At 32.8% G+C, this 25,534-nt stretch overlaps 2 protein-coding genes across 2 annotated transcripts; one reads left to right on the plus strand and one right to left on the minus strand.

Annotated features, from left to right (window-relative positions):
• Positions 1–148: 148 nt before the first annotated feature.
• LOC149896891 (uncharacterized) lies at positions 149–2,735 on the minus strand. The gene is made up of 4 exons (XM_090117187.1): positions 2,325–2,735; positions 1,895–1,987; positions 1,470–1,545; positions 149–760 (listed from the first exon to the last, which is right to left on the minus strand). The coding sequence occupies exons 1-4, from the start codon at positions 2,676–2,678 to the stop codon at positions 432–434; spliced, it is 852 nt and encodes a 283-aa protein (XP_089973313.1). The 5' UTR covers positions 2,679–2,735; the 3' UTR covers positions 149–431.
• Positions 2,736–3,249: 514 nt separating this feature from the next.
• On the plus strand, positions 3,250–24,416 carry GCS2alpha (glucosidase 2 subunit alpha). Its single transcript, XM_090117292.1, has 20 exons — positions 3,250–3,419; positions 3,525–3,759; positions 4,657–4,784; positions 6,609–6,810; positions 10,542–10,653; positions 11,084–11,228; positions 12,193–12,330; positions 13,377–13,485; positions 15,442–15,581; positions 16,413–16,600; positions 17,036–17,178; positions 17,510–17,607; positions 17,992–18,114; positions 18,654–18,819; positions 19,534–19,670; positions 20,419–20,531; positions 21,593–21,750; positions 22,578–22,691; positions 23,393–23,502; positions 23,921–24,416. Exons 2-20 carry the CDS (start codon positions 3,526–3,528, stop codon positions 24,126–24,128), a joined length of 2,766 nt encoding a protein of 921 aa, XP_089973418.1. The 5' UTR covers positions 3,250–3,419; position 3,525; the 3' UTR covers positions 24,129–24,416.
• The last annotated feature ends 1,118 nt before the right edge of the window (positions 24,417–25,534 follow it).

Here is a 25,534-nt window from a genome sequence, read left to right on the forward strand (position 1 = left end):
CCGTGTGCGTAGAGTCTATATAAAATGTATGAAAAGTACAGGAAATATACCGGTGGCCGGTGGCCCGTGTGCGGGAGCCCTTAGGCTTATCAAGTACAGAGCTAAAATAAAAAAAAAAATAAGTACAAAATTTGTATAAAATTTATTGCAGTCGTGTGTTTTACACTATCACTTTACTTAGGATTTAGGACAAACAAATTTATATCTAATTTACAGCCAATTGGTCACAACCAAGAAAATCTTTTTCATATACATCAAATACTTCAATAAAGTATTTAGAACAATTATTACAATCAAATAAAATTCCTGTAAAAATGTAACATTCATTCATCGATATCACATCGGACTTAAAGGGGTCCAAAACGCAGTTTTACCTCCTAAATCTATCAAAGAACACAACGATAACCACTTCCAAAATTCTAACCTCAAAATTACTCCGACACAGCAGCGCCATCATTATAATTCCATTCATGGACCGGAAAATACATTTGCATCAGCGTTTCATAGATATCAACGTCGATCGGCATAAATGTACAGAATATAACCCTCTCTACATCTTCATTTTCTTCTAGAAACTTCCTGGTTGTTCTTAGCGCTATATGAGCGGCTAGACGATTGGGGAAGCCATAAATTCCTGTAGAAATGCAGGGAAAAGCTATGGACGTGATACGATGCTGGTTTTGGAGGGAAAAACATTTCTCGTAACACGATTGGAGATTCGGTGCGGAGCCGTTCTGTGGGCCCACTGTGTGTATTACGTCTGAAAATAATAATTAAGGTTTTATATTTCGTAAAGTTTACACTGTTGTGATTTAACAAATTTTTACAGAAGGTATTATTTTTGAGTGCGTGTGTGTATGTATTCTGTTTCGTTACCGTGTAATTGATCGTGGTGTCTATTATCGATGTTTGGCATAGAGTATGCAAACAAAGGTTGTCAAATTATTTTGCAACTGTCATGCACCACGACACAGTCGACAGTCGACACTTGTACTTCCGCCTTCGATCGAGCCGCTCATCTGCTGTGCGCGCGCGGCGGCCATTGAAACACGTGTATCGCAATCGGATAATTGGCGCAAATTCATCGAGTGCTGCAGCATCTCAAAGGTACGTGGTGCATTGTTTTTGCTGCTCACTATTTCTGAACATCGATTTTGTGTTAACGTAATTTTCCCTAATGTAGTAGAAGCCACCCGCTATTTCGGCTTGGTGCGATTCTACATATTCTATTGTATATTTCTTTGGCACGTCCTAGAAGCAAGAGCCTCAACGGCTTCTCGTATTTTTTTGTGTCAATTGATTAGAAAATAAAAATAGTAAAATATGCAGTGTTTTATAATCTATAGTGTATACTTATAATATAATAAAGCTGAAAAGTTTGTTTGTTTGTTTGAACGCTCTAATCTCAGGAACTACTGGTCCGATTTGGTTTTATAGCATTCAAATGCATAAATGAAACTTGAACTTACATTTTGCAGGTAGATCATATCCTCCTGTGATCTGAGCATCCCCTGTACTACAGCCACCAATTGAATTACACTCTTCCTGTGAAATAGAAATTAAGAACACATTTATGAAATATTTATATTAGTTTAAACAAGTCCAGGAGAGACTGACTAGGAAATAACTTCACCCTCTTTTAGTTTGAGACAAACTGTTTTCCAAAATCACAATTATAATCACTACATAGTATAAAACAAAATCTTTCTCTGTCCCTATGTCTATTTGTATGCTTGAATCTTTAATACTACGGATTTTGATGCACTTTTTAATAGATAGAGTGATTCAAGAGGAAAGTTTTAATATATAATTTATTAGGTTTTAGACAAAGCGGGCAAAGCCGAGGGTGTAAGCTAGTGTGAAAATAAACATAAATATTAATTCTAGGTTATACCTGAAGCAGTGGTCCTGCAGCTCTATGGATTGCTCCATCCACACCACCTCCAGCTTTCAAACGAGAATTTGCAGCATTCACAATTGCGTCTACCTAAAATTTATAAATCTATATAATTATATAAAACTCAAAGGTGACTGATATAGTGATCTATCAACGCACAGCCCAAACCACTGGACGTATGGGGCTGAAATTTGGCATGCAGGTAGATGTTAGGACGTAAGCATCCGCTAAGAAAGGATTTCCCGAAATTCTTGCGGGAACGGGGAAAAACGGGGATGCACGTACAAAGTCGTGGGCGGAAGCTAGTAGTAATATAAGATTAAACATATAGGTTTTCCTCATTGATACACTTGATATTGTATGTATTAGTCATCATTAAAGTATGTTATACTTATTTAACCTTATTCAAAATAAAGTTTATACATACCTCTAACTTGGTAATATCTCCTCTATATATAGAGACTTTTTCGGCTAATGCCTTGTTCTTCTCAGGGTCTATTTTTATCTTCCGAAACTCGTTGAGGTCATCAACTGTATGTTTCTTGTTTTCCACGTCTTTGTTTTTGATAACATAACTGCACCAGGGGTCAACTTGATGGACGGTAACATAATCTCCTGATTTATAAAGTTTCCTCTTCTCTTCTATTGGTAGAGCTAAGAGTCTATTCTTTTCAACCATCCACTTCGACTGCGAAATCATTTTGTGAATAACAGAGGAAAAATAACGTTTTTGCGAGGTGAAAATGATAAGCCGGTTGAAGCTTTTCGCAAAAAATCCCATTTGTTTTTGTTGTATTGTATTTTACGAAATTTCGTCTGAATTTAAAAATGACAGTAACTTTTCTGACATTGACGTATAAATATGTATATCTAAATTTTACCATTATTACCATATGTAAGTACCACGTAAGTACCTGTTTTATTTGTTAGAATTATGAAAAAAACGCCAAGTTTCCTTTTTAATGATGAATTTATCATCAAAACTCATTATTTATTTAATAATAATATAATTTATTAATTAATTTAATGATGGGATAATATGTACAGATATCTTTTTTTTGTAACTCCGCCCGTTATAATTTATATAATAAGAGCCAGCGCGCACGAGCAACTTTGTCTCCGCAACTATTTTGTCTCCGCAACTATTTTGTCTCTCCACCCATGGGCTAGTATGAAAGTGCGCGCACGTAGCGACGCAACTCCCCATACAAATTGATGGGAGAGACAAAATAGTTGCGGAGACAAAGTTGCTCGTGCGCGCTAGCTATAAAAATAAATGATGGCAACAAAGTTAAAGCTTATGTCCAAAGAGGATATAATCACTACGTTTTATGTCTTATGCTTATGTCTTCCTGAAATTGTCAAACGGAATTTCTCCACGTAACGCAGGCGTGCGTTTCATCGGTTTATTTCCCGATTTTGCTGATATAATATCAAGCACCGGCTGAAATGGTTTTTTAAAAACAAATTCTAATTAAATATTCTCTAAGAAAATTTAGTACATCAATCCAGTTTCGGCCAGGTAAGTTTAATAAAATTAATTTTTATGTAGCGGTGTATTCGTGACACCGGTGTTTTTCTTCAAAAATGAATGCAAAGTGTTTATTTATACCTGTATATTTTGCAGAATGAAGGCTGTGAAACTGTTTTTAATTGCTGTATTGGCAATCAATAGTACTTTAGGGGTGGATAGGAACAATTTTAAAACATGTGAACAATCAGGTTTCTGTAAAAGATTACGAGCTTTGAAACCAGAGAAATCGCAATATTCTCTAAATATAGATAGTGTATTTGTGCATGGAAATGTTCTTTCGGCTGAAATTGTTACCATAAATACGGAAGGAGAGAAGAAAAATATCTTGGTAAGTATCGTTTTTATAATTACCTAATGTAAGAATTATAGAACATTTCTTTGTGTTTATAAAACGAAGACAGATCAGGTATTTTCAAGGCCATGTAATGAGACAATTATAAGAAAATGAATAATTAATTTAAACAAATATTATCAAATACTAGTAGGTACATATAGGTTTAATATTCATGATGATAAAATAATAATTTTTTGGTATATTTTTTTAATTATTTATAATTAGTCAAAATATATAGACCATTGTCAGTCTGAAATTGTTATTGAATAATACAAATTTACACTAAACCTAAGAATTAGCATCTTATCAATATAATCTTATCATATTTATTTGATTTTTATGAATTAAATAATTGAATCTGTATTATACAGGTTATTTTCTTATGTTGTGTCTATTACATGCATAATATATGGTTTATTGATGTTCTATCTGATTATTTATTAATGTATAAATTATTATTCATTTTTGAGAAATATTTATTATTAATTATTTATATTTATAATTAAACTTAGTTACCTGTTTAAAACAAAATGCAATAAAATATAAACAAATTGAAAATACCACTTAATATTTTCTAGTGTTTGAATTTACGCGAGTATTATACATATAGAAATTAAAGACTTTTTAACGGATTTTAAATGCGATTTATTCATTATATTCGTAAAGTGTTCGAAACGTAGGGAAAATAATATAATATAATGAATAAATCGCGTTTAATCCATCAGTCCTCGGAATCACAGACACAATAGAAAATCTATTGTGTCGCGCCCCGATCGGGGCTTACGGTGGTCAATGGGTTAAAATCTGTTTTAAAGTCTTGAATTTCTAAATACCACTTAAATTGATTCGAAACCATCTTATCAGTATTATAAAACTTTATTTTTGTTGCAGTGGCATTATGCACTAAGGCTGTCAGCGTTAGTCGATGGTACGTTTAGAGTGGAAATTGATGAAGCAGATCCTCTGTATCCTAGATATAGGACGCAGTTGGCTCTCAATGGAGAACCTAAGGGCGATGAGTAAGTTCACTGAGTTATTATGTCATAGTACTATCCTATCCAACTAATATTATAAATTCGAAAGTTTGTGAATGTGTATGTGTATGTTTGTTACTCTTTCACGCGAATACTACGGAACCTATTACAATGAAATTTAGCACACATAAAGAGGGTAACTTGAATACGTAGGATAGGTTTTATCCTGGAAATCCATGGAAACGGGAACTATGCGGGTTTTTCTTTGTAAACGCGGGAAGTCGTGGGCAGAAAGCTAGTGATAAATATATTAAAGAAGGTATGTTTTGTAATATAAGCAAGATAACATTATTATTTTGACATAGTAAAGCAAAGGCGTATTGTTGTATGTATCTATATCGTTCTGCGCAATACGAGAGCAGTATGTATAGTGTGAAACAAATCCATTGTAGTTGTCTTACTTAAAAGATGTTGTGTATATAAACCTATTTTTATGATACACTTACGAGACAAACGAGATAATTTGAAATATCAGACGCAAATAGAAATCTACATGGACGTATAAAAAAAGACGGACGGTATATCGCCTAAACATTGAGTGAAGCCTAGTAATGGCGGCGAAACATCCATGTGTGGGTGTGCCATGTTGCCATGGCAACAGCTGTCCTGATAACAATGGCGGCTGTATTTTTTTCTATAAATTTTGCCGTAATAATTTTGTCATTAAAACATAAAAGAAATAACTTGCTTCCCTGTGGAATGTAATCCCTTGTGTTTTGTTATTTAAAATTGTACTGTTGCGACACCATTTAACCACGCAAGACGGCATTTTAAATATTTTTTGTGAAACAGTGACGCAGTTAATCAGTCGGTAGTTCACGACGTAATGGCGGCCGACTAGCTTACTATGGTGAGAGTGTGTGCGTGTTTATTGTCTTTACACGATCGCTAGCTTACTATGGTGGCTTCATGTTGTTTGTTCGTAATACGGCGTCCGTCTTTTTTTATACGTCCATGGAAATCTAGATAAGGAATATTATGCCATAACCTGTTTAGTGTTTAAATTAGTTACACAAAGTTATTCCTGAGGCCATATCCAAATGTGGTAAATAAGCTATAAAGCAATAGGATTGTACTTTGGTATAAAAATAAACAAGAAAATCGTTTTATATGGGGATTCATTTGCGCTTTAAACACGAGAATAACTTTGGTGTGAACTCTTGCCATTACGTACTAGAGAGGGCATCTCTACTAAACTATTTCTAACATGAGTTAGAGTCAATCGTCTCAAGCCATTTTTTTTTTGTTAGATTGATTGGTTTTAATTGATAATTTTATTCATATTTTTTTAATAAGATAAACAACATTTATTTGTAACATTGATTGGTTTTAATTTATTTATAAGAAATAAAAGGCAGAATATCTACAAAGTGTCTACTCACTAGCCGGCCGGCGCCGCCGCGCTTGTTACACAGATTTTGTTCGTGGTGTCCTCTCTATAGTAATACCTCAATGCTTGCCATGAATTTAACACACATACACATGCCAAAAATGTGAATTACTTATGTTCAATTTCAGTGTGTATGTCACAGTAAATTTTAAACAACGAGATTCATATTTTGATCATTATTTCATATTTGATCCCGTGAGATTATAGTCTGTCGAAAAATTGCGATCAGTTACATATTAATTATCTATTGATTAATTTACCGCATTATTTTTCGGTTCATTATAACTTATGTGAAACCATTGGATTGTCATTTTATATGATATAAGGTTAGGCTTGATTCGGTTTATTTAATAACTACTATAACATAAACTCAAATATATATAAACGCTTGTCTTGTTAAACTAAATCCTTCGTTCCAGATTGAAACTACTATCCAACGAAGCTGGCAAGCTTACACTCAAGAACTCGCAAGGTCACAAAGTGGTGATCACCGCAGAACCCCTCAAATTGGAGTTCCTCGATAAGAACGGTGAAACGGCTGTAGTTTTGAATGAAAATGCTCAACTATTTGTGGAACCGCTAAGGGTGAGGCGATCTGATGATGAGGAAGGGAACGAAGTCGTGAGTGTCTTGTTTTTGTCCATTGTTTTGTGTTGTGCAATCCAAGTAAGAATAATATTGCCTTCCTTTGTGTAAACAAGCTTTCCGATACATTTTTTTGTTTTAGTGATATGCAAAAATGATTCAATTTGTTTGTTTAATAGCATTGAAACACTATATAAATGAAACAAAATTAAAGTATATAAAAAATTCGAATCCCGCTTTTTGATCATTTTTTAAAAATTTTTTTAAATTTTTCATGCAAAAAGGATTTCTTTTAATAAATTTTCGCAAATTATATCTGAGTCATATACCATTGATGTAGCTATTCTTAGTTGGGTCGCATTATATGCTCATGTTAATGTGGTTACTGTTTTTGTGTATATGTTTTATTAGGGATGGTAAAAGCTAAAAGATAATACTGTATTCGTAAAAGTTTGTGTAAAAAATTGCATAAATGTATGCAATTATTACCTGATCAGTAAAATACATAAATTTACATCTTAATTCTTAATTATATTAACGATTTTTGTTTAAAAAATTGAATTAAAAGAAATCATGAACATTTTAAAAAGAAGTCTAGTTAAATAAATAAATATTTAGGCGAAGTTTGAAAAGATAAAAATGCATAATGACTTGCAATTTACACACTTTTAGAGTGTTAATTGTTACACTTATACATAATATAATGACTCAATATACAGATAAAACTTAAGTACATTTAAAATGATTGCTTTGTAAGAGTCAAATAAACAACTGCCGTTTTGAACAACGAAATGACGTCGTACGATTATAAATATCTTCACAAAGAGGGAAATAGATAATATTTACTATGTATAGGTGTATTAGTTGTTGTTTTTATAAACCTAACCTAAATCAACAAAATTGAATGTAGATATTTAATATTAATTATATTTAGCTCTTAATTCATTAATAAAATAAGTGGGGTATTTCCATAAACCTCCAAAACATGCAAATTATTTAATTAGTATGTCTATAAAATAATTATTATTTATTCAATCTGTGCACTTGAATTTACTTATTTTCGTTGCATTTTACAAGATGTATTTTTATAGATTTTATAATTAAAATATTCCTTCTTATTATACATGTAGGTAATTTTCGAAATTTCTATACAAAAAATAGCTTTTAAAAGTCATCCTCGTAAACACTATAGTCCTTTTCACCTAGGATGATTCCTGTGACACTTCATCGTGTTCCGAATTACGTATTTTATTTTTAAAAAGTCAAAATAATTTTAGTGCATAATATTTTTATTTTATGGCGGCATTATTACCAAAAATATAAAAATGAAACATCGTAAGCTTATAAATAAAAAACAGTATTGTTTAGCTTAATACAATGAAAAATAAAATAAAATAACACAAAAATATAATACCTACGCAATTCGTGTACATGAAATGGATCGTTGAAAAATCATAGAGTTGGAAAATCATATAATCGGCGCCCATCTTGTGATCGTTTGTCAATCGAGACAATCGTCTGTACGAGTGCGTCAGCCTTGTATACAAGTTGCATTTTTATATTGATAGTTTACGTGGTATTCTGTTATTGTTACTAATTGTTATTGTTGACTTTTTGTTGCTGTTGTTTGCTAAGTTTCCTTAGCTAATTGTTGGCGAAATGCCGAAAAAACTAATTTTGGTACTTTATTCAAATCGATTTCATTTCCATATAGAATATTATCGATTATCGGAAACAATTGATACGATTTCAGTAACCGACATCTCTACACGTGTCAAAAATCGATGTGTCACAGAAATCATCTTAGGTGGAAAGGACTATAATAAATTATCATCTCAGCTGTGAGATGTCATTGATCTTGGCTTTATCTAAATACGTGACTGATAGACGTTACTGCTTATCACTTCCCATGTGCATACTGCAGTGCAACCAGACTTTGCTTATGAAGTCGAGACAATAAAAAAAAATGGAATGGACCAATAAATAGGGTATCTATCCTACTTCCAACTAATTTTAATAAACTCGAATGTTTGTAGGAATGGAGGTATATTTGTTACTCTTTCACGCAAAAACAGGAAACCGATCTATAGGAAATTTTGTACAGAGATAGATCGTAGTCTGGATGATGTTTCTTCATATTTCTCGCGCAGATGGTACAAAATCATTTCTTTTGATGTAGTTTCAAAGGTTGACGTAACCTAAACAATTTCTGGGTCAAGTTCAATGTCGTATCAAAAAATAGACAATTGATACACCAACAATATTGAAATTTAAAACGGAAACAGTTTATAAACCGCGCTATATCTCTAACACACATAAAACTGATTACATCGCGCTTGCTCGCCTACACGAGTCAGGTAATTACCTGAATTTCGTATAACTTAAGCATCGGAAGAATATTTTTTTATTTATTATTCCCTCACAGATGGTACACATTTCTATGTAACCTAACCAAATTTCTAGGTCTAGGGTACAAATTGACGCTCAATCTGATCCCCCACCGTGAATTATCTATTTCCTATATAAAGAGGGCCCTTATCACCACATTATAGGGTTGTTATTCGTTAAGCATATTCGATACGTTGTGTAGAATTGATCGAGGCAATTAGGTCGATTCTATAATAATAATTGTGTCGCCGAACTAACCTATAGAACATGCCAAATAAATAAATCTCCTGCTTGTTCTTGTAAAATTATAATTCAAATGTCAGTTCTGTTTTAATTCAAATTAAATGAATTGGGATTACATCTATTACAATTGGATTGGACATTAGGGCTACGACGACGGCTACTACGGCGACGTTACAAGTAAACGAATAAACAAACATGTAGATTCGCGGCCGTGGCTTCGTCCGCTTTCTATAGAACTAAACAAACTATACACTGAAATGTTCCTCGAGAACCAGGCTATCCATTGGTGAAATCAGAATGAAAATCGATGCAATAGTTTTGATTTTATCACATACAGACGGACAAGCTCGGCGGAGGACTTTGTTTTAAAATATGTAAATATATCCACTGACATAATTTTAATATTTATGATAGTTTTATAACTATATTAGTGTAAGTAAATACATTATAGATATGATTAATAGGTCTTAATTAATTGGCTACGTGAGTTCAACGTTATTGATAATTTATTAGCGCGTGTTTACAAAGTTACGTCACATGTTAACGATTAGGGTCAAAAGATTTAATTTTAATACGAATGTTCTTAATAAAGCCTATTGGCATAGTTACATTATTGGACTATTCAAATTTGTGTTTTATATGTGCAAAACTATTCCGCATCAAACAAAATAACAATCACGTAAAATCAGGTTCAGGTTCAGAAACCTCTGTGAAATCGGTAGGTACATAAAAAAATACACCAGCTGAATTGAGGACCTTCTCTTTTTTTAAGTCGGATAAAAATAAAAGAAGAGCGTGTGTGCAGAGCACATCAGATAATATAAACCCGCACGGTTCCCGTTCCTGTGAGATTTTTGGGATAAAAAGTAGCATGTCTTATTCTGGGTCTTCACCTACCTACATACCAAATTTCGTTGTAATCGGTTCAGTAGTATTTTCTTGAAAGAGAGAAACAAACATCCATCCATCCTCATAAACTGTCGCATTTTTAATATTAGTAGGAAACGTACAAAAGAGCTTGCGTATCGCTATTCGCTATAAATGCGATCTCTTCCAAGCAACTTGAGGTTTTTAAATAATTATAAACTGATTTGTATCTACTGATAACTTTAACTTTAATTTTTAAATATCACCAGGAGGACGAAGGTGCCTGGAGTGAGAATTTCAAATCTCACCACGACAGCAAGCCGCGGGGCAATGAGGCTGTGTCCCTCGACATTGGATTCCCTGATGCTGACCAGGTTTATGGTATGTTGGTGTTTTGCTTTGTGAATTATAGAAAAAATTTAGTACCTACTTTTTAAATTTATATTTTAAAGGCGCCAATTTGTCGGGATAATGTAAAATAATTTTCTGATTAAAGGCAATAAGTCAAAGATATAAGAGTGGTAATTGATAAAATCACGATGGTATTTAGTTTTTTTTTATATATATGTTATTATAATAATCGCGAAATTTAATGTTGTTGAAATAAATTTGTTTACCTACTATTTTAAGCTATAGGTGTTAGCTACTATTAAGTATTCTGTGGCTATAGTATATCAGACAGTTCAATATTAAGTAGTGAAGTTAACCTAATCTATTATTTTCAAGAAAAACAAACATTTTCTCAATTTACATACATACAAACTAAACTATAATATTAGTAGTTACATTCTAAAATCAACTCTTTCCATAGGTATACCGGAACACACAGACAATTTCCACTTGAAAACAACGACATCTGGCGAACCATACAGATTGTACAATTTGGATGTTTTCGAGTTTGAGTTAGATAGTCGGATGGCGTTGTATGGAGCCATACCGGTTATGTATGCTCATGGGTAAGTTATCTACAATTTGAACTAACTTCGCCCCTTTTGTCTAAAACCTAATCTATACTAATGTTATAATGCTGAAGAGTTTGTTTGTTCGTTTGAACGCGCTAATCTCGGGAACTACTGGTCCGATTTGAAAATTTCTTTAGTCCATTTATCGAGGAAAGCTATAGGCTATATATCATCACGTTAATACCAACAGGGGCGGAACTATGCGGGTGAAACCGCGGTCAACAGCTAGTAAATTATAATATGCTAAAACCTTCCTCTTGAATATGAACCACTCTATCAATTAAAAAAAAGCATGAAAATTCATAGTGTAAAAAGATCTAAGCGACTTTGCTTTATACTATGTAGTTATCTGTTATATTTATGCTCAGTTTCATAAATTCTATATATGTACTGTTTGGCTTATATTAAAGTATATAGTACTAGCTTCCGCCCGCGGCTTCGCTCGCGTGGTGTTTTGATAAAAGGTAGCCTATAAGTATGCCTTTCTCAGGGTCTAAAGATTGTGCCAAATTTCATCAAAATCGGTTGAGAGGTTTAAGCGGGTAAGCGTAACAGACAGACAGACAGAGTTACTTTCGCATTTATAATATTAGTAGGGATATAAGAAGAAAGTGTTCAATTTATTTAATGATGCTTTAATTTTTTTTATTAGATTGCCTATTTTTTTTGTTAAAATATTTTCAAATAAATTTCGCCGCGACTTGTATATTAACGAAGAACTTCATAACATGTTTAGAGGATTTATTTTGAACCTCGAAATGCATTTACCGTCACATTAAAAAAAAATATATATATATGTATTTATTAGCAAATTTTACATATTCGGTTCACAATTTTGCTCTACCTTCTGAACTAGGTTATGTATGGCATATGGACATCGTAGGCGATTCTTTTTATATATTTTTAACTTGGTACCTGTACTTTTAAGTCAAAATGTAACTAATTTTAATTATTTCAGTTCAAAACGCACAGTAGGAGTATTTTGGCACAATTCAGCGGAAACATGGACGGATGTTGTCAACTACGCCGATGGTACAGTGGTTGCGTCTCTTGTTAGTTTGGTCACGGGTTCGCAGAACAGACGGGTTGATGCTAGGTGAGAATTTATAATAAACTATAGTATTTAATATTGTTTGTTTGAAAAAATGGACTTTTAATGTAAAAAAAAATACAATATCGTATTTGTACAAAAGAAATAAGTTATAATCATTAAAAATAAATTAGAATTTTTTTTTATTGGCAATAGGGAAGCGCTTGACCACAATCTCGCCTGATGTTAAGCTGAGATGTGGTCTAAGATGGAACGCGCTTCCCTAGAAGGTACCTGTTCAAAATTAGTTCAAGAATAATTAATATTGTTCGTTTGAAAAAGTAATCTTGGGAACTTTTAATTAAAAAAAATAATACTATAAATATCGTATTTTTACAAAAGAAATAAGTTATAAGCATTATCTTATGTACATTACCAAAATGTCAACATTTTACATAAGTATGGAAACTACCCATACAAAAATAGTATCGCCGGTTGTCCGGGGATTAATTAATGTTTCTATTACAAAAATAAAATTAAAATCAGTTCCAAAGATCCCGAAATTACTCCCTGCACAGTCACAAAATTTACCTCTAAGGGCTGATTTTTCAATCCTTGGTTAAAACTTATTCGTCGAATAATGTATAAAACTACCATTTTAAAAACGTACTCTAATTGCCCGTATATTTTGACAGTTTACGTGACATTTAAATATTATCGTGTAATACTTTATTGGACGGATAAGTTTTATCCATGCATTGTAAAATCGGCCCTAAATAAGATATAAGTATTTAGTATATAATATCACAATGCCTTACAAATGTAGGAACAAAAACATTATAAGGTGTACAAATTGTGATTTATGTTTCACAACAATAAAACTAAATAAAAAAAAAGCCGGGTTGCACTGGGGGAGTGCCGGCAGAAGTGAAAACTTGATTATTAACGTTGAGCATGTTTGATATTTTGGAATGGTATCCGTCTTACGCTTTTTCGATCAGGTCACGTGTCCTGACGCGAGTTTAACATTTTATACCCATTACAGAAAAAGTGCTCAACGCCGCTAAAGAAGTTTTCACTTCAATAAAGTTTTTACTAACAAAAAATTACAGATTCATGAGCGAGAGCGGTATAGTGGATTTATTCGTGATGATGGGAGACACGCCCACTGATGTGTTTAGGCAATACACTGCTCTTACCGGCCCTGCACCTTTGCCACCTGTAAGTTTTTGAGTTAATAAATACTAATATATTTATTTATTTATTTACTCTTTATTGTACAACAGTCTTATAAAATAAAAGTACAACAAAACCATTCAAAATGTACAAATGGCGGCCTTATGGCTCTAAGCCATCTCTGCCAGGCAACCTTCAGGTAAAGGATAGAGCATAATATACCAAAGGCTAGGAAGCCAAATAACTAATTAATTTATATATATAATACTAGCTTTCCGCCCGCGGCTTCGCCCGCGTTTTCAAAGAAAAACCCGCATAGTTCCCGTTCCCGTGGGATTTCCGGGATAAAATCTAATTTCATTGTAATCGGTTCAGTAGTATTTGCGTGAAAGAGTAACAAACACACACACACACACATCCTCACAAACTTTCGCATTTATAATATTAGTAGATGTTTTCTTTTGTGATATTAGAAAGTGTGTAAAATTCCCCGTACAAGTGTCGAACATAAGTAAAGGAAAAAATGCAGTTCAAATCAAACATCTTTATATTGCTTCTCATATACAAAATATAGATAAAAATAAAGATTCTTACGTTACAATTTATTAGATTTTCAGAATTTTTTAATAATGTTAGTGCACTGTTTTCTAGCTAAAAGTAATTTTAAATGGCATTACATGCTAAATAACAATTTAACCATCCGAAAATATATCTAACTGCATTGTTAAAAATATACAATCACTTCCATATTGATGATAAAATGTTTTAGAATTTTACTGTGTGGTCAATCAATTAACATTATTTTATGGCTATATATTATTTTATTTCACAGTGCATTAATTGATTAAAAATATTTCTATACTAGCGGTCCGCGGTCGGTGACTTCGCCCTTGGTACATATTTCGCAATAAAAGGTAGCCTATGTTCTTTCTCAGGGTCTAAAGATTATCTGTGCCAAATTTCATCAAAATCGGTCCAGTAGTTTATGCGTGAAAACCATACATACATGCAAACGTTTCCTCTTTATAATATTAGTATAGATATATACAGGGTGTAATCGTTAAGTGTGCACAGGCGATTATACCGTAACTATTGCAGATATCGGATATATGGGAGTGCGTGGTGTAAATTTTTTGGATATTTCCCGATTTATTTTTGTATTATTGTCATTTTACTCGTTAGGTAAAAGGCCTTCCATATCAGTATAAAGTTTTTTGATATCTGCAATAGTTACGGAATAGAATAGAATAGAATAGAATAGAATAAGAATTTATTCGCAGTAAAAATCAAACACATAAACAAAAAAAATACACAAGAAAAATAACAGTTTACTACGAAAAGGCTATGGACTCAGCATGTGGTGGAAGCAATGACTAAAAGGCCAGTGCTTTCACCGCTGTTTTTCAGCCATAGCCTGTTGTAGCCACAAATGTCACACGAGTTGATACAACAAAAATTTTGTTATTAAAATAAAAGTATACAAACTAACAGCATTTCTTATAAAACAAACATGCAATACATTAGGAAAACAGGTAAAACAATAAAGAATAAACAACAAAAAAATGGAAAATGAAAGGAATGCAGGATAATGTTTTATTCCGTTTCTACCGGTGGGATACATCGATACATCTTATATTAATAATAATTAATCAACCACACAATTATATCTAATAGCCAGTTCATTCATACCCGGGTGAAATAATTACTATTGAAGTATTTAAATATGTAAAAACACAGTATAAAAAAAAAATATATATATTATAAAAATTACCCATTCATCAACTAATTCACTGGGCACTGCTCTTTTTGTTTTATTAATAAATAGCTTTTTAGTTTAGCTTTGAATGTACCAAGACACCTTGATTCGCGTATAGGATAGAATAATCGCCTGTGCACACTTAACGATTACACCCTGTATATATTGTATCCAATTTAATATACTAACAGTCTGGAACTGTATATTACCCAATTAAATATACTTACCATTTGAAAATATTCCAGAAATTCTCTCTATCATACCACCAATCTCGTTGGAACTACGTCGACGAAGCAGACGTTCGTTCCGTGGACGAAGGTTTCGATCAGCACGATATTCCACTTGATGTTATTTGGCTGGACATTGAATATACTGATGGGAAGAAGTGAGTATTTTTATTAATATTCTGTGGAATGTTCCACTGTTCCATAAATTTTCAAATACATACAGAATCATGTTTGGAATGTTCCACACAATTTTTGAATTGAAACTTCTTTAGGCGCGTTGAGAGAAAAATTTCAAGGTCGCGTCATGGCAATACCGTCATGTCATGGAGTAAAGCGACGATTTTGGTATCTTTGGGCGTATTCAGAAAGAAAGCTTGAAACTTATACGCGCTTATCGGCGCTTGTCATGTTCATATATTTTCCTGCGCGGGTTACCAGCACTGACAGGAAAATATATGAACATGACAAGCGCCGATAAGCGCTTATAAGTTTCAAGCTTTCTTTCTGAATACGCCCTTTGAATCTGGACAAATAGTTTCACTTGTGACAGGTGTCATACAATCATTTTTTATTTATGTTTTTAACAAATAATAAGTATATATACACACTTTATAATGTTATATACCATACTCAAATAAATAAATAAATATTCAGGACAATATTCACACACGGCACGATCTGATTCCATACTAAGCTTTCGCTTGTGTTATGGAAACCAGATGGCTGATAAACATGCATATATATTTTTTTAAATAAATACTTATATAGATAATTAACGCCCAGACACAAAGCAATCATCTATGTTCATCACACAAATATTTGCCCCGGGTGGGAATCGAACCCACGACTTCTGGCTTGGAAGGCAGGGCCACTACCAACCAAGCCAACCAGTCAGTCAAAATGACTGCCAATACTTATTTCAATTTACCTTTATACCATAAAACACTCAAAAATATTAACATTGACATGTATTAACATGTAATCTACAGATATTTCACATGGGACCCGATAAAGTTCTCGACCCCCACAGAAATGGTCTCCAATCTCACGGCCAAGGGACGGAAAATGGTGGTCATTATTGACCCCCATATTAAGAGGGAAGCGGGGTATTTCCTTCATGAAGATGCAACCGAACAAGGCTTGTATGTAAAGGACAAAGATGGCAAGGATTATGATGGTAAGAGATAGGAGAGATAATAGAGAACTTTGTTGAAGATATTTCTTTCTTTCTTTCATATAGAAGAGAATAGAGATATTTGTAGGGAGATGAATTTTAAGTAGCAGAAGCCACGATTTTTAACAGACGTAAAAAGACACCTAATTCGACTTTTTGGTTTTGTTTATTTGTTACTTCAGTATTTTCTACTGGAGAAACCGATTTTGATGATTTTTTTTAATTGAAAAGTAGTTTCTTGCAGTTGTTCGCATTTATATATTGCCCAATGCTGAAATGAAAAGAGACAGGAAAAAAAGGAACAAGAAGAGATATTCATAAAGAAAAAAAGTATCTTTTTCAAGGATAAAATAAAAGATTTGCTATCTAAAACCTGCCATATATTATACAAAAGTGACATATAAAAAATAATATTTAAAACCTATTTTCCTTCCCCAGGTTGGTGTTGGCCAGGATCTTCATCATACTTGGACTTTTTCAACCCGGCAGCTCATAAATATTATGCGGAAAGATTCTTGTTCGAAAACTTTCCCGGGACAAGTAAAGATGTGCATTTGTGGAACGATATGAATGAGCCTAGCGTGAGTTGAACCGAGTTTAAATATTGAGGTTTTGTGTTTGTGGTCATTTTTGAAGTGGTTATTTTCTTTTGGCGCGTTGACAGTAATCAAGGTAGCGGCATGGCAATACCATTAAATAATATGAATGAATGAATGAATGAAAACGCTTTATTGTACACCATTACAAACAGGAAAAAGACATACATATACAGAAGAGAGACATGCACAAATGGCGGCCTTATGGCTTTAGTAGCCATCTCTTCCAGGCAACCAAACACAAGATAAAAAAAACATAAAATCATGACAGAGGGTGTGGTAATATGTATTATTAAAAAGATTTTTTATTTCATAGGTATTCAGCGGTCCAGAAATAACGATGCCCAAAGATTGTCGTCACTACAAACCGCCGCAAGACGGACAAGACGGTATCGCCGCGTTTTGGGAACACAGGTGAACATACATACGAATTCTATACATACATAATCATTTATTTATATAAATATTTAATGTTTGGTAGATTTGTTATGATACTTAACTGATTAGTCACATAAAACACATTAAACTCGTATTCATAATTTTACCGTATTTTACATTTTTTATTAAAGTGAAACTTCATTAGGCGTGTTGAGAGTAAATTTTCAAGGTCGCGTCATGGCAATAGCGCCACGTCATAGAGTAAGGCGACGATTATGGTATCTTTGAATCTTGCGAAAGAAGTTTCATTTCTGACACGTGTGCTCAGCACACACGCTCTTTTTTACCTATTTACTTTTGTAAATGATTTGAAATTAATGTCTCTAAACCTATTTATTCGAATCCCACTCAATCCCACAGGCATGTACACAACGAATATGGTCTATCCCACATTCGTGCATCCCATCAGGGTATGGTGCAACGGACAGACGGGAAATATAGACCTTTTATATTATCCAGATCGGTGTTCGCTGGGACTCAAAGGTAAGTTTTTATTTATTTACTCCAACTAGTATTCCCTATGAAAATTTGTATAATTTTCGATTGAAGTTTTGTCTTATGTAAAATTTATTGCTATAATAATGATAAGGTTTTGTGTAATCCAATAAGGCGTCATGCGTGTGCATTCTACTGATATTATAAATGCGAAAGTTTGTGAGGATGTGTGTATGTGTGTTTGTTACTCTTTCACGCAAATATGTACTACTAAACCGATTACAATTAAATTTAGTACACAAAAAGAGGGCGGAAATCTAGTAAATTATATAAATTAAACTTATAATTTAAATATTTAGAAACAACAACTTAAATACGTCTTATAATATGTGGTCGTGAATTTTATGAAAAATTCTAGGTCAATATGAAATTCAAAAAGTATGACACTTATTTGATAAACTTTTTTGAATCAACACACATCGTACTAAAAATTATTTAAAATCGTTTCAGTAAGTAGTTTCTACAGAGTAAAACCGAGTCAAAATAAAAGCTGAACCCATTTTGATATAGTTTCTTCCACTAAACAGATATGCAGCAGTATGGACAGGTGACAATATGGCGGAATGGGGCTTTTTGGCTGCGTCAATAACGATGTGCCTCTCGCTAGCGAGCGCCGGTGTTTCTTTCTGCGGGTCGGATGTTGGCGGTTTCTTTAAATATCCTGAAGCTGAATTGATGACAAGATGGTATCAGGTAAGAATAAAGATTAGTCACATAAATCTTAAAAAATATTAATCTTAAAGATAGTCACAGTCCTATTTTATCAGTCTCGACTACATTACCCTGTAAAATGTACCACTTTACCCTGTATAATCTGTCACTACATGTATATAATATCACTTTACCTTGTATAATCTACCACTTTACCCTGTATAATCTGTCACTTTCGATTATTCAAGTGGTCGATTATACCCCTGTATAATCGACCACTTTACATTGAATAATCTACCACTTTACCTGTTTAATTAATCTGTAAATATTCTATTGAAGAGTTTTTATACTATATGATATGTTAATCAGTCATATTAGTCTCTGCCTGTTTGAGTTCCTAGCCTTTATAATATACCTGTTTCATGTAATATTATAATTATTAATAATTAATAAATTAATTTAATAATTGACTGACCGGTTGGCTTTGTTGGTAGTGGCCCTGCCTTCCAAGCCAGAGGTCGTGGGTTCGATTCCCACCCGGGGCAAATATTTGTGTGATGAACATAGATGTTTGCTCTGTGTCTGGGTGTTATATCTATATTAGTATTTATTTAAAATTATATAATTATGTATGTTTATCAGCCATCTGGTTTCCATAACACAAGCGAAAGCTTAGTATGGGATCAGATCGTGCCGTGTGTGAAAATGTTTCCTGAATATTTATTTATTATGTATGTTTGTCTGTCTGTCCGTCAGGCGGGTGCGTTCCAACCGTTCATGCGGGCACACTCACATATTGAAACCAAAAGACGTGAACCGTGGTTATATGATGCAACCACTGTAGCTAGGATCAGGGATGCTGTGAGGCGGAGATACGCTTTGTTGGACTTTTGGTAAGATTTTGACCTTTTTTTATCATATAGATTAATTGTATGAACGAACAATAAACACAAACAAATTGTCCGTAACAAAACACTGCTCACGCGTCTTTTAGGCAGAGTTTTCTTATGAGTGTGTAGGACTTTGAACATTAGTTTTACGAAATAAGGTGTCAATTTCACTGAATTTATTTTATTCTCTTGGATTTGTTCGTCAATAGGCTAAAGAGACATCCCACGGAAGGGTCTAAAGATCCAAATTCAAATCCTGCCTCGAGGTCGATTTTGTTTTTCTAAAAAAAAATTACATTTATAAATCATTTGAATTCTATAAAATTAAAATATCAAATAATACTAGTGGTCCGCCCCGGCTTCGCCCGTGGTACCTACATGTTTAAACTATCCTCTCAAGTTGGATCGAACTGCACATGGTGTGCGAATTTTATAATAATCGGTTAAGTGGTTTAGGAGTCCATTGAGGACAAACATTGTGACACGAGATTTATCTTAATATACTATTATAAAGGCGAAAGTTTGTAAGTATGGATGTATGGATGTTTGTTACTCTTTCACGTAAAAGCTACTGAACCGATTACAATGAAATTTAGCACACATATGGAGGGTAACTTGGATTAACACATAGGATAGGTTTTATCCCGGAAATCCCACGGGAACGGGAACTATGCGGGTTTTCCTTTGAAAACGCGGGCGAAGCCGCGGGCGGAAATCTATTATAATATATTAAGATAATATAATTCCCAAGGTACACGCTGTTCTACGAGCACTCTATAGATGGCGCCCCAGTGATGCGGCCGCTGTTCCAACACTATCCTAAAGAGCAAGATACTTATACTATCGACGATGCTTATTTATTGGGTAAGTGTTAAAAAAAAACACAAAAAAAATGTGTGCGTGTACTAGTGTACACACGTAAGAAGTGAAACTTCTTTATGACCTTATTTTCCAAAAAATAATTTACTATACGCAACTTTACAGAAATACGTCGAATCACGCGTGGTAGGGATAAGAAAAATATGGGGCGTAACGGAATAATGTCACGCGTAACGAAAAAATGTTACACTAAATTTTTTTCCAACCCCGATAAAGAAGTTTCACTTCAATAAACTACTTTACTCGAGACCTAAATTGAGAATTTGACTCGAGATACCAAGTTTAAATCTCATGAATAAATGGAGTTCTCTGGACAGTATCTAAATTTATAACTTATCGCCGAATAAAAGTATTAGAGAAATACAAAAAAAAAACTTTGAAGTAATAGAATATGATTTTTTTAGTAGTTTAGACAGTCGTGGTGTATTTAATACTAGCTGTGCCCTGCGGTTTTACCTGCATAGCTCCGCCCCTATTGGTCTTAGCGTGATGATATATAGCCTTTCTCGATAAATGGGCTATCTAACACCGAAAGAATTTTTCAAATCGGACCAGTAGTTCCTGAGATTAGCGCGTTCAAACAAACAAACTCTTCAGCTTTATATATTAGCATAGATTATGTTGCTGTATTTCATTCTTCATAATAATTTTATTTTCAAATGGTTGCACGATTTATGAGAACATTTTCAAGATTCTCGGCGTCATACAACGTAACGATTAGGAACTTCAGATGAAGTATTATACGTATTAAATTGTATGTATATTACCAACTAGCGGTCCGCCCCGGCTTCGCCCGTGTTACATATTTCGCAATAAAAGGTAGCCTATGTTCTTTCTCAGGGTCTAAAGATTATCTGTGCCAAATTTCATCAAAATCGGTCCAGTAGTTTATGAGTCTATTCATGACAAACAAACAAACAAAGTTTTCCTCTTTATAATTAGTGTAGATTTATTACATAAAACCATTTATTTTATAAAAAAAATCTTAGAGAATGACTCTATTTCCCTCTAAAAAAATCTAACCATTTTTATTTTTTATTTCACAGGTGACAAACTCCTAATCCGACCTGTAGTCGAGCCCGGTGTGTCTTCCGTAAAAGTGTACTTGCCGGGAATCGAATCTCGTACATTATGGTACGATGTGGACACTTTCCAACCGCATAGAGCGAACGGGTATATTAACCAAGAGGTTACCATGGCTAAGGTAATTATTATTATTTTTAATTAGCTGTGCCCCGCGGTTTCACCCGCGTGGCTCCGCTTGTATTGGTCTTAGCGTGATGAGATTCCTCGATAAATGGGCTATAATATGATACCGAAAGAATTTTTCAAATCGGACCAGTAGTTTCTGATATAAGTGCGTTCAAACAAATAAACAAACTCTTCAGCTTTATAATATTAAGTAAAGATTTATATTTTACTGAATAATCAATTCTACCACATCTAGAGTAAATCTACTGAAATTTTTCTATTTTCTTTTTTTGAGTCAGAGGCTATGCGATCCACGAAATTACAATTATTTTATTACTACCATTATTTTTTGGACTAAATAATAATTAATATCTCAATCGCTTACCACTACAAACATTTATTTATTCAACTAGATTAGTAAGATGATACCTAACTAAGGTGAATTTAATCATTTACAAGTATTTTTCTTTTGAAAAAAAACTTCTTAGCCAAGAAATTTGCTGCTAAGTTAAAACTTCTACCATTTTTTTGGAATAGTCAAAACTAACAATCGCTTTAGTGAATTGTTTTGAACGTTTTAGGTTTAGTTGATCAATTTATTACCAAAAAATATTAAAAAAATTGGTTGTCTGTAAAGTCGGTTTACTGACGATAGTTGAACGTGACAACGTCCGATTGTGCTTCTTTGTCGCTCGTTCCGCGCTCTCGCTTGCACTTCAAGCCTTACATGGAACGCCTCAGAGCGAGGTAACGCCGCATGAGTCATGTTGTTTCGTGCGTGCAGCCGGCTCTATCGAATTATAAGACGTTGTCACGTCAAAAATACATATTTTTTCCCAGATCCCAGTATATCAACGTGGCGGTAGTATAATACCTCGCAAGGAGCGAGTTCGAAGATCTTCACCGCTTATGGAAAATGATCCGTATACGTTTGTGGTGACTTTGGATGATAATGTAAGTTTTTTTGTGGATTTTTTGTAATTTTTTGTGGTTTTTAATATATTTTTTGACTGGGTAAAGATGGGGTTATGATTGTGCTCGTTGATATTGTTGTTTTGTGGAATTTTTTGTTGTTTGTTGACTAGTTAAGTGGATTTGATTGTGTAAGAAAATTTGTGTAAATTTTAGATTCTTCAAAATATTTATTGACTTTGTGTTTAGACAAAAATTAAAATCGGTTCAGCTTGAAGTGTAGACTTAAAAAACAATTGATAAAGCATGTTTCTTCACCAACATAAGTTAAGAATAAGACATTACATATTTACATGCAATCAAAATCACTTTGGTTTATAAAAACGTACCTATATTTTCTTCAAATATATGTTTTTTTTTACAAGTATAATATAACACCCTGTATATTTATGTGGCCCTGCCTTCCAAGCCAGAGGTCGTGGGTTCGATTCCCACCCGGGGCAAATGTTTGTGTGATGAACATAGATGTTTGCTTTGTGTCTGGGTGTTAATTATCTATATTTAAGTATTTATTTAAAATTATATATATGTATGTTTATCAGCCATCTGGTTTCCATAACACAAGCGAAAGCTTAGTATGGGATCAGATCGTGCAGTGTGTGAAAATTGTCCCGATATATTTATTTATAAAAAAAAATATGTATTTTATTTATTTATAATATGTACATCCATTTTTGTAACAGAACACAGCAAGCGGCACCCTGTATATAGACGACGGAGAAACTTACGAGTACAAGAACAACAAATATATTTACGCTAAAATAACTTACGAGCCAACATCCATGAAATATACGTGAGTATTCTTTGTTTTGTTTGAAAGTATTGATAATTTATTTATAAGATTTTTGTGTAAGAATTTAATAAAACTGCCAAGGTTAGGACTTAGGTTTAATATTTTTATAATATACATATTTAATTGAGTAGAATTTAAAATTGTTTCGAAATTAAATTGTTAGAAATATGATTTTATACATTGTTTTATAGTTGATATTTTTGAAGTGAAACTTCTTGCCTTACGTTGAGAGTTAAATTTCAAAGTCGGGTCACGGCAATACCGTCACGCCGTGGTATAAGGTGACGATTTTGGTATTATTGAATCATGCCAAAGAAGTTTCACTTCTGTCACGTGTGCTCGGCACACACATTTTTTTTTACTTTTTTAATATTTATAGATTGTTGCCAATATCATAATATTTCCCTTTCAATTTCAGTATAACAAACGGCTCCTACGCGACTCGCACTTGGCTGGAACGTATCGTAATAGCGGGCATAAAGTCGCCTCCCAAATCGGCGAAACTCATCCAAAACGGTCGAGCCACGCCGCTACAGATGACAATACATCGCGGTAACGATGTACTCGTCGTGAGGAAACCCGCGGCACAAATGAGTGCAGATTGGGAAATACAGTTTACGTTTTAGTATAATGTAGTATGAGAGCGTGTGGACTTTTTTTGTATGTAATTTAATAAAAAATAAATATAAATTTGTGGAATTTAATTAAAATTGTGAACTTATGTATATGGAATATGATAATAACTAAAAAAATCTGTGAAATTATTTTTATATTATGTGGTTGAGTTAAAACTGTGTTAAAGGTATTTTGTTGTGAATCACTGCCCTTAAAAAGTAGATTGTGCGATTTGTATAAAATTTAATTTGTATATGCAAGGTTTATAAAGCTTCGCTAACGATATAGTGGAAATTATTAAAGTAAAGTAAAGTAATAAATATAAAGTCTAAAACAATTACCGTTTAATATACAAATTAATAAATTATAGTATTCTCGACAATTTTTATTTTTTATATGACATCAAATGTACCAATTTACATGATACATAAAGCTAGAATGACTTCACTAATAATTTATAAGACAAAAAATAAAATTAAACTGTACATAAGATCTCAGAAAATGTCTTTAGTCTTTTTGTGTTATATTAAATTGTGTAAAAATATTTATATAATGGTTAATTAATTAAATCACGATGCGTTATTTCTCTTTAATTATTCTCTTCAATAAAAAATGTATGGATATGCGGTGTTGTCAAAAGTACATTGAGTTCACATGCTCTCTTTAGAGGACGTAATAGCATTAATTATTGTAGTCTAAATATGAAATAATTTCTCATTTCTACGAGCGAATATTGTTTTTATCACAATAAAATAATTTTAAATAAACATCGAGTGTTTTTCCGGGTTTAAAAAGTCATTTTTTTAAGTTTACAATATAAAAATGTCACCAACTCTTGTACTAAAATAAAAATATTAAAAACTATTTCGTTCGTAGCAATGTCCCCAGACCTCTCTGTATCTATGATACTTGATAAAATTACAAATCCAGTGTTTAATGCTCAACACTGTTTACATTTTATTCATATTATATGAATTTTTATTATAAAAAGTATTTAAGTGTAGTTTTCGTTTAGAAATTTGTTGTAACAAACATTAAATATTATGAGTAATTTATGGTATTATTCTTATTATACTTAACGAACTCAAATTGCAAAATGTTTGTAAGTTAATCAGTGATTTATAAATACTTATACCAAATTATATAAATTATTTTTACTCAAATGAAGTTATCTGCGTAAAAACTTCAAATTTCTAAACGAATTCTACACTAAATTCAAACAGTAGATGTATCTTGTGATAATAAAACAATTTTTAAATATTTATCTTCTTTTATTTAAATCAAACCAACACATGAAACAATTCAACAATATATATAATGGTGTCTTTTGTGTCAACTAACTTAGCGTATAGATCTTACAATATATTGCCCTTAAATACAATTATCAGGCACCAGTAGCTGCATAAAAGTAGTAGAT

The sequence above is a fragment of the Colias eurytheme genome, chromosome 27 (genome assembly GCF_061535395.1).
Source record: "Colias eurytheme isolate Ceu_HAF_F1 chromosome 27, ilColEury1 Martin Lab GWU primary, whole genome shotgun sequence".
NCBI classification, from domain to species: Eukaryota; Metazoa; Arthropoda; class Insecta; order Lepidoptera; family Pieridae; genus Colias; species Colias eurytheme.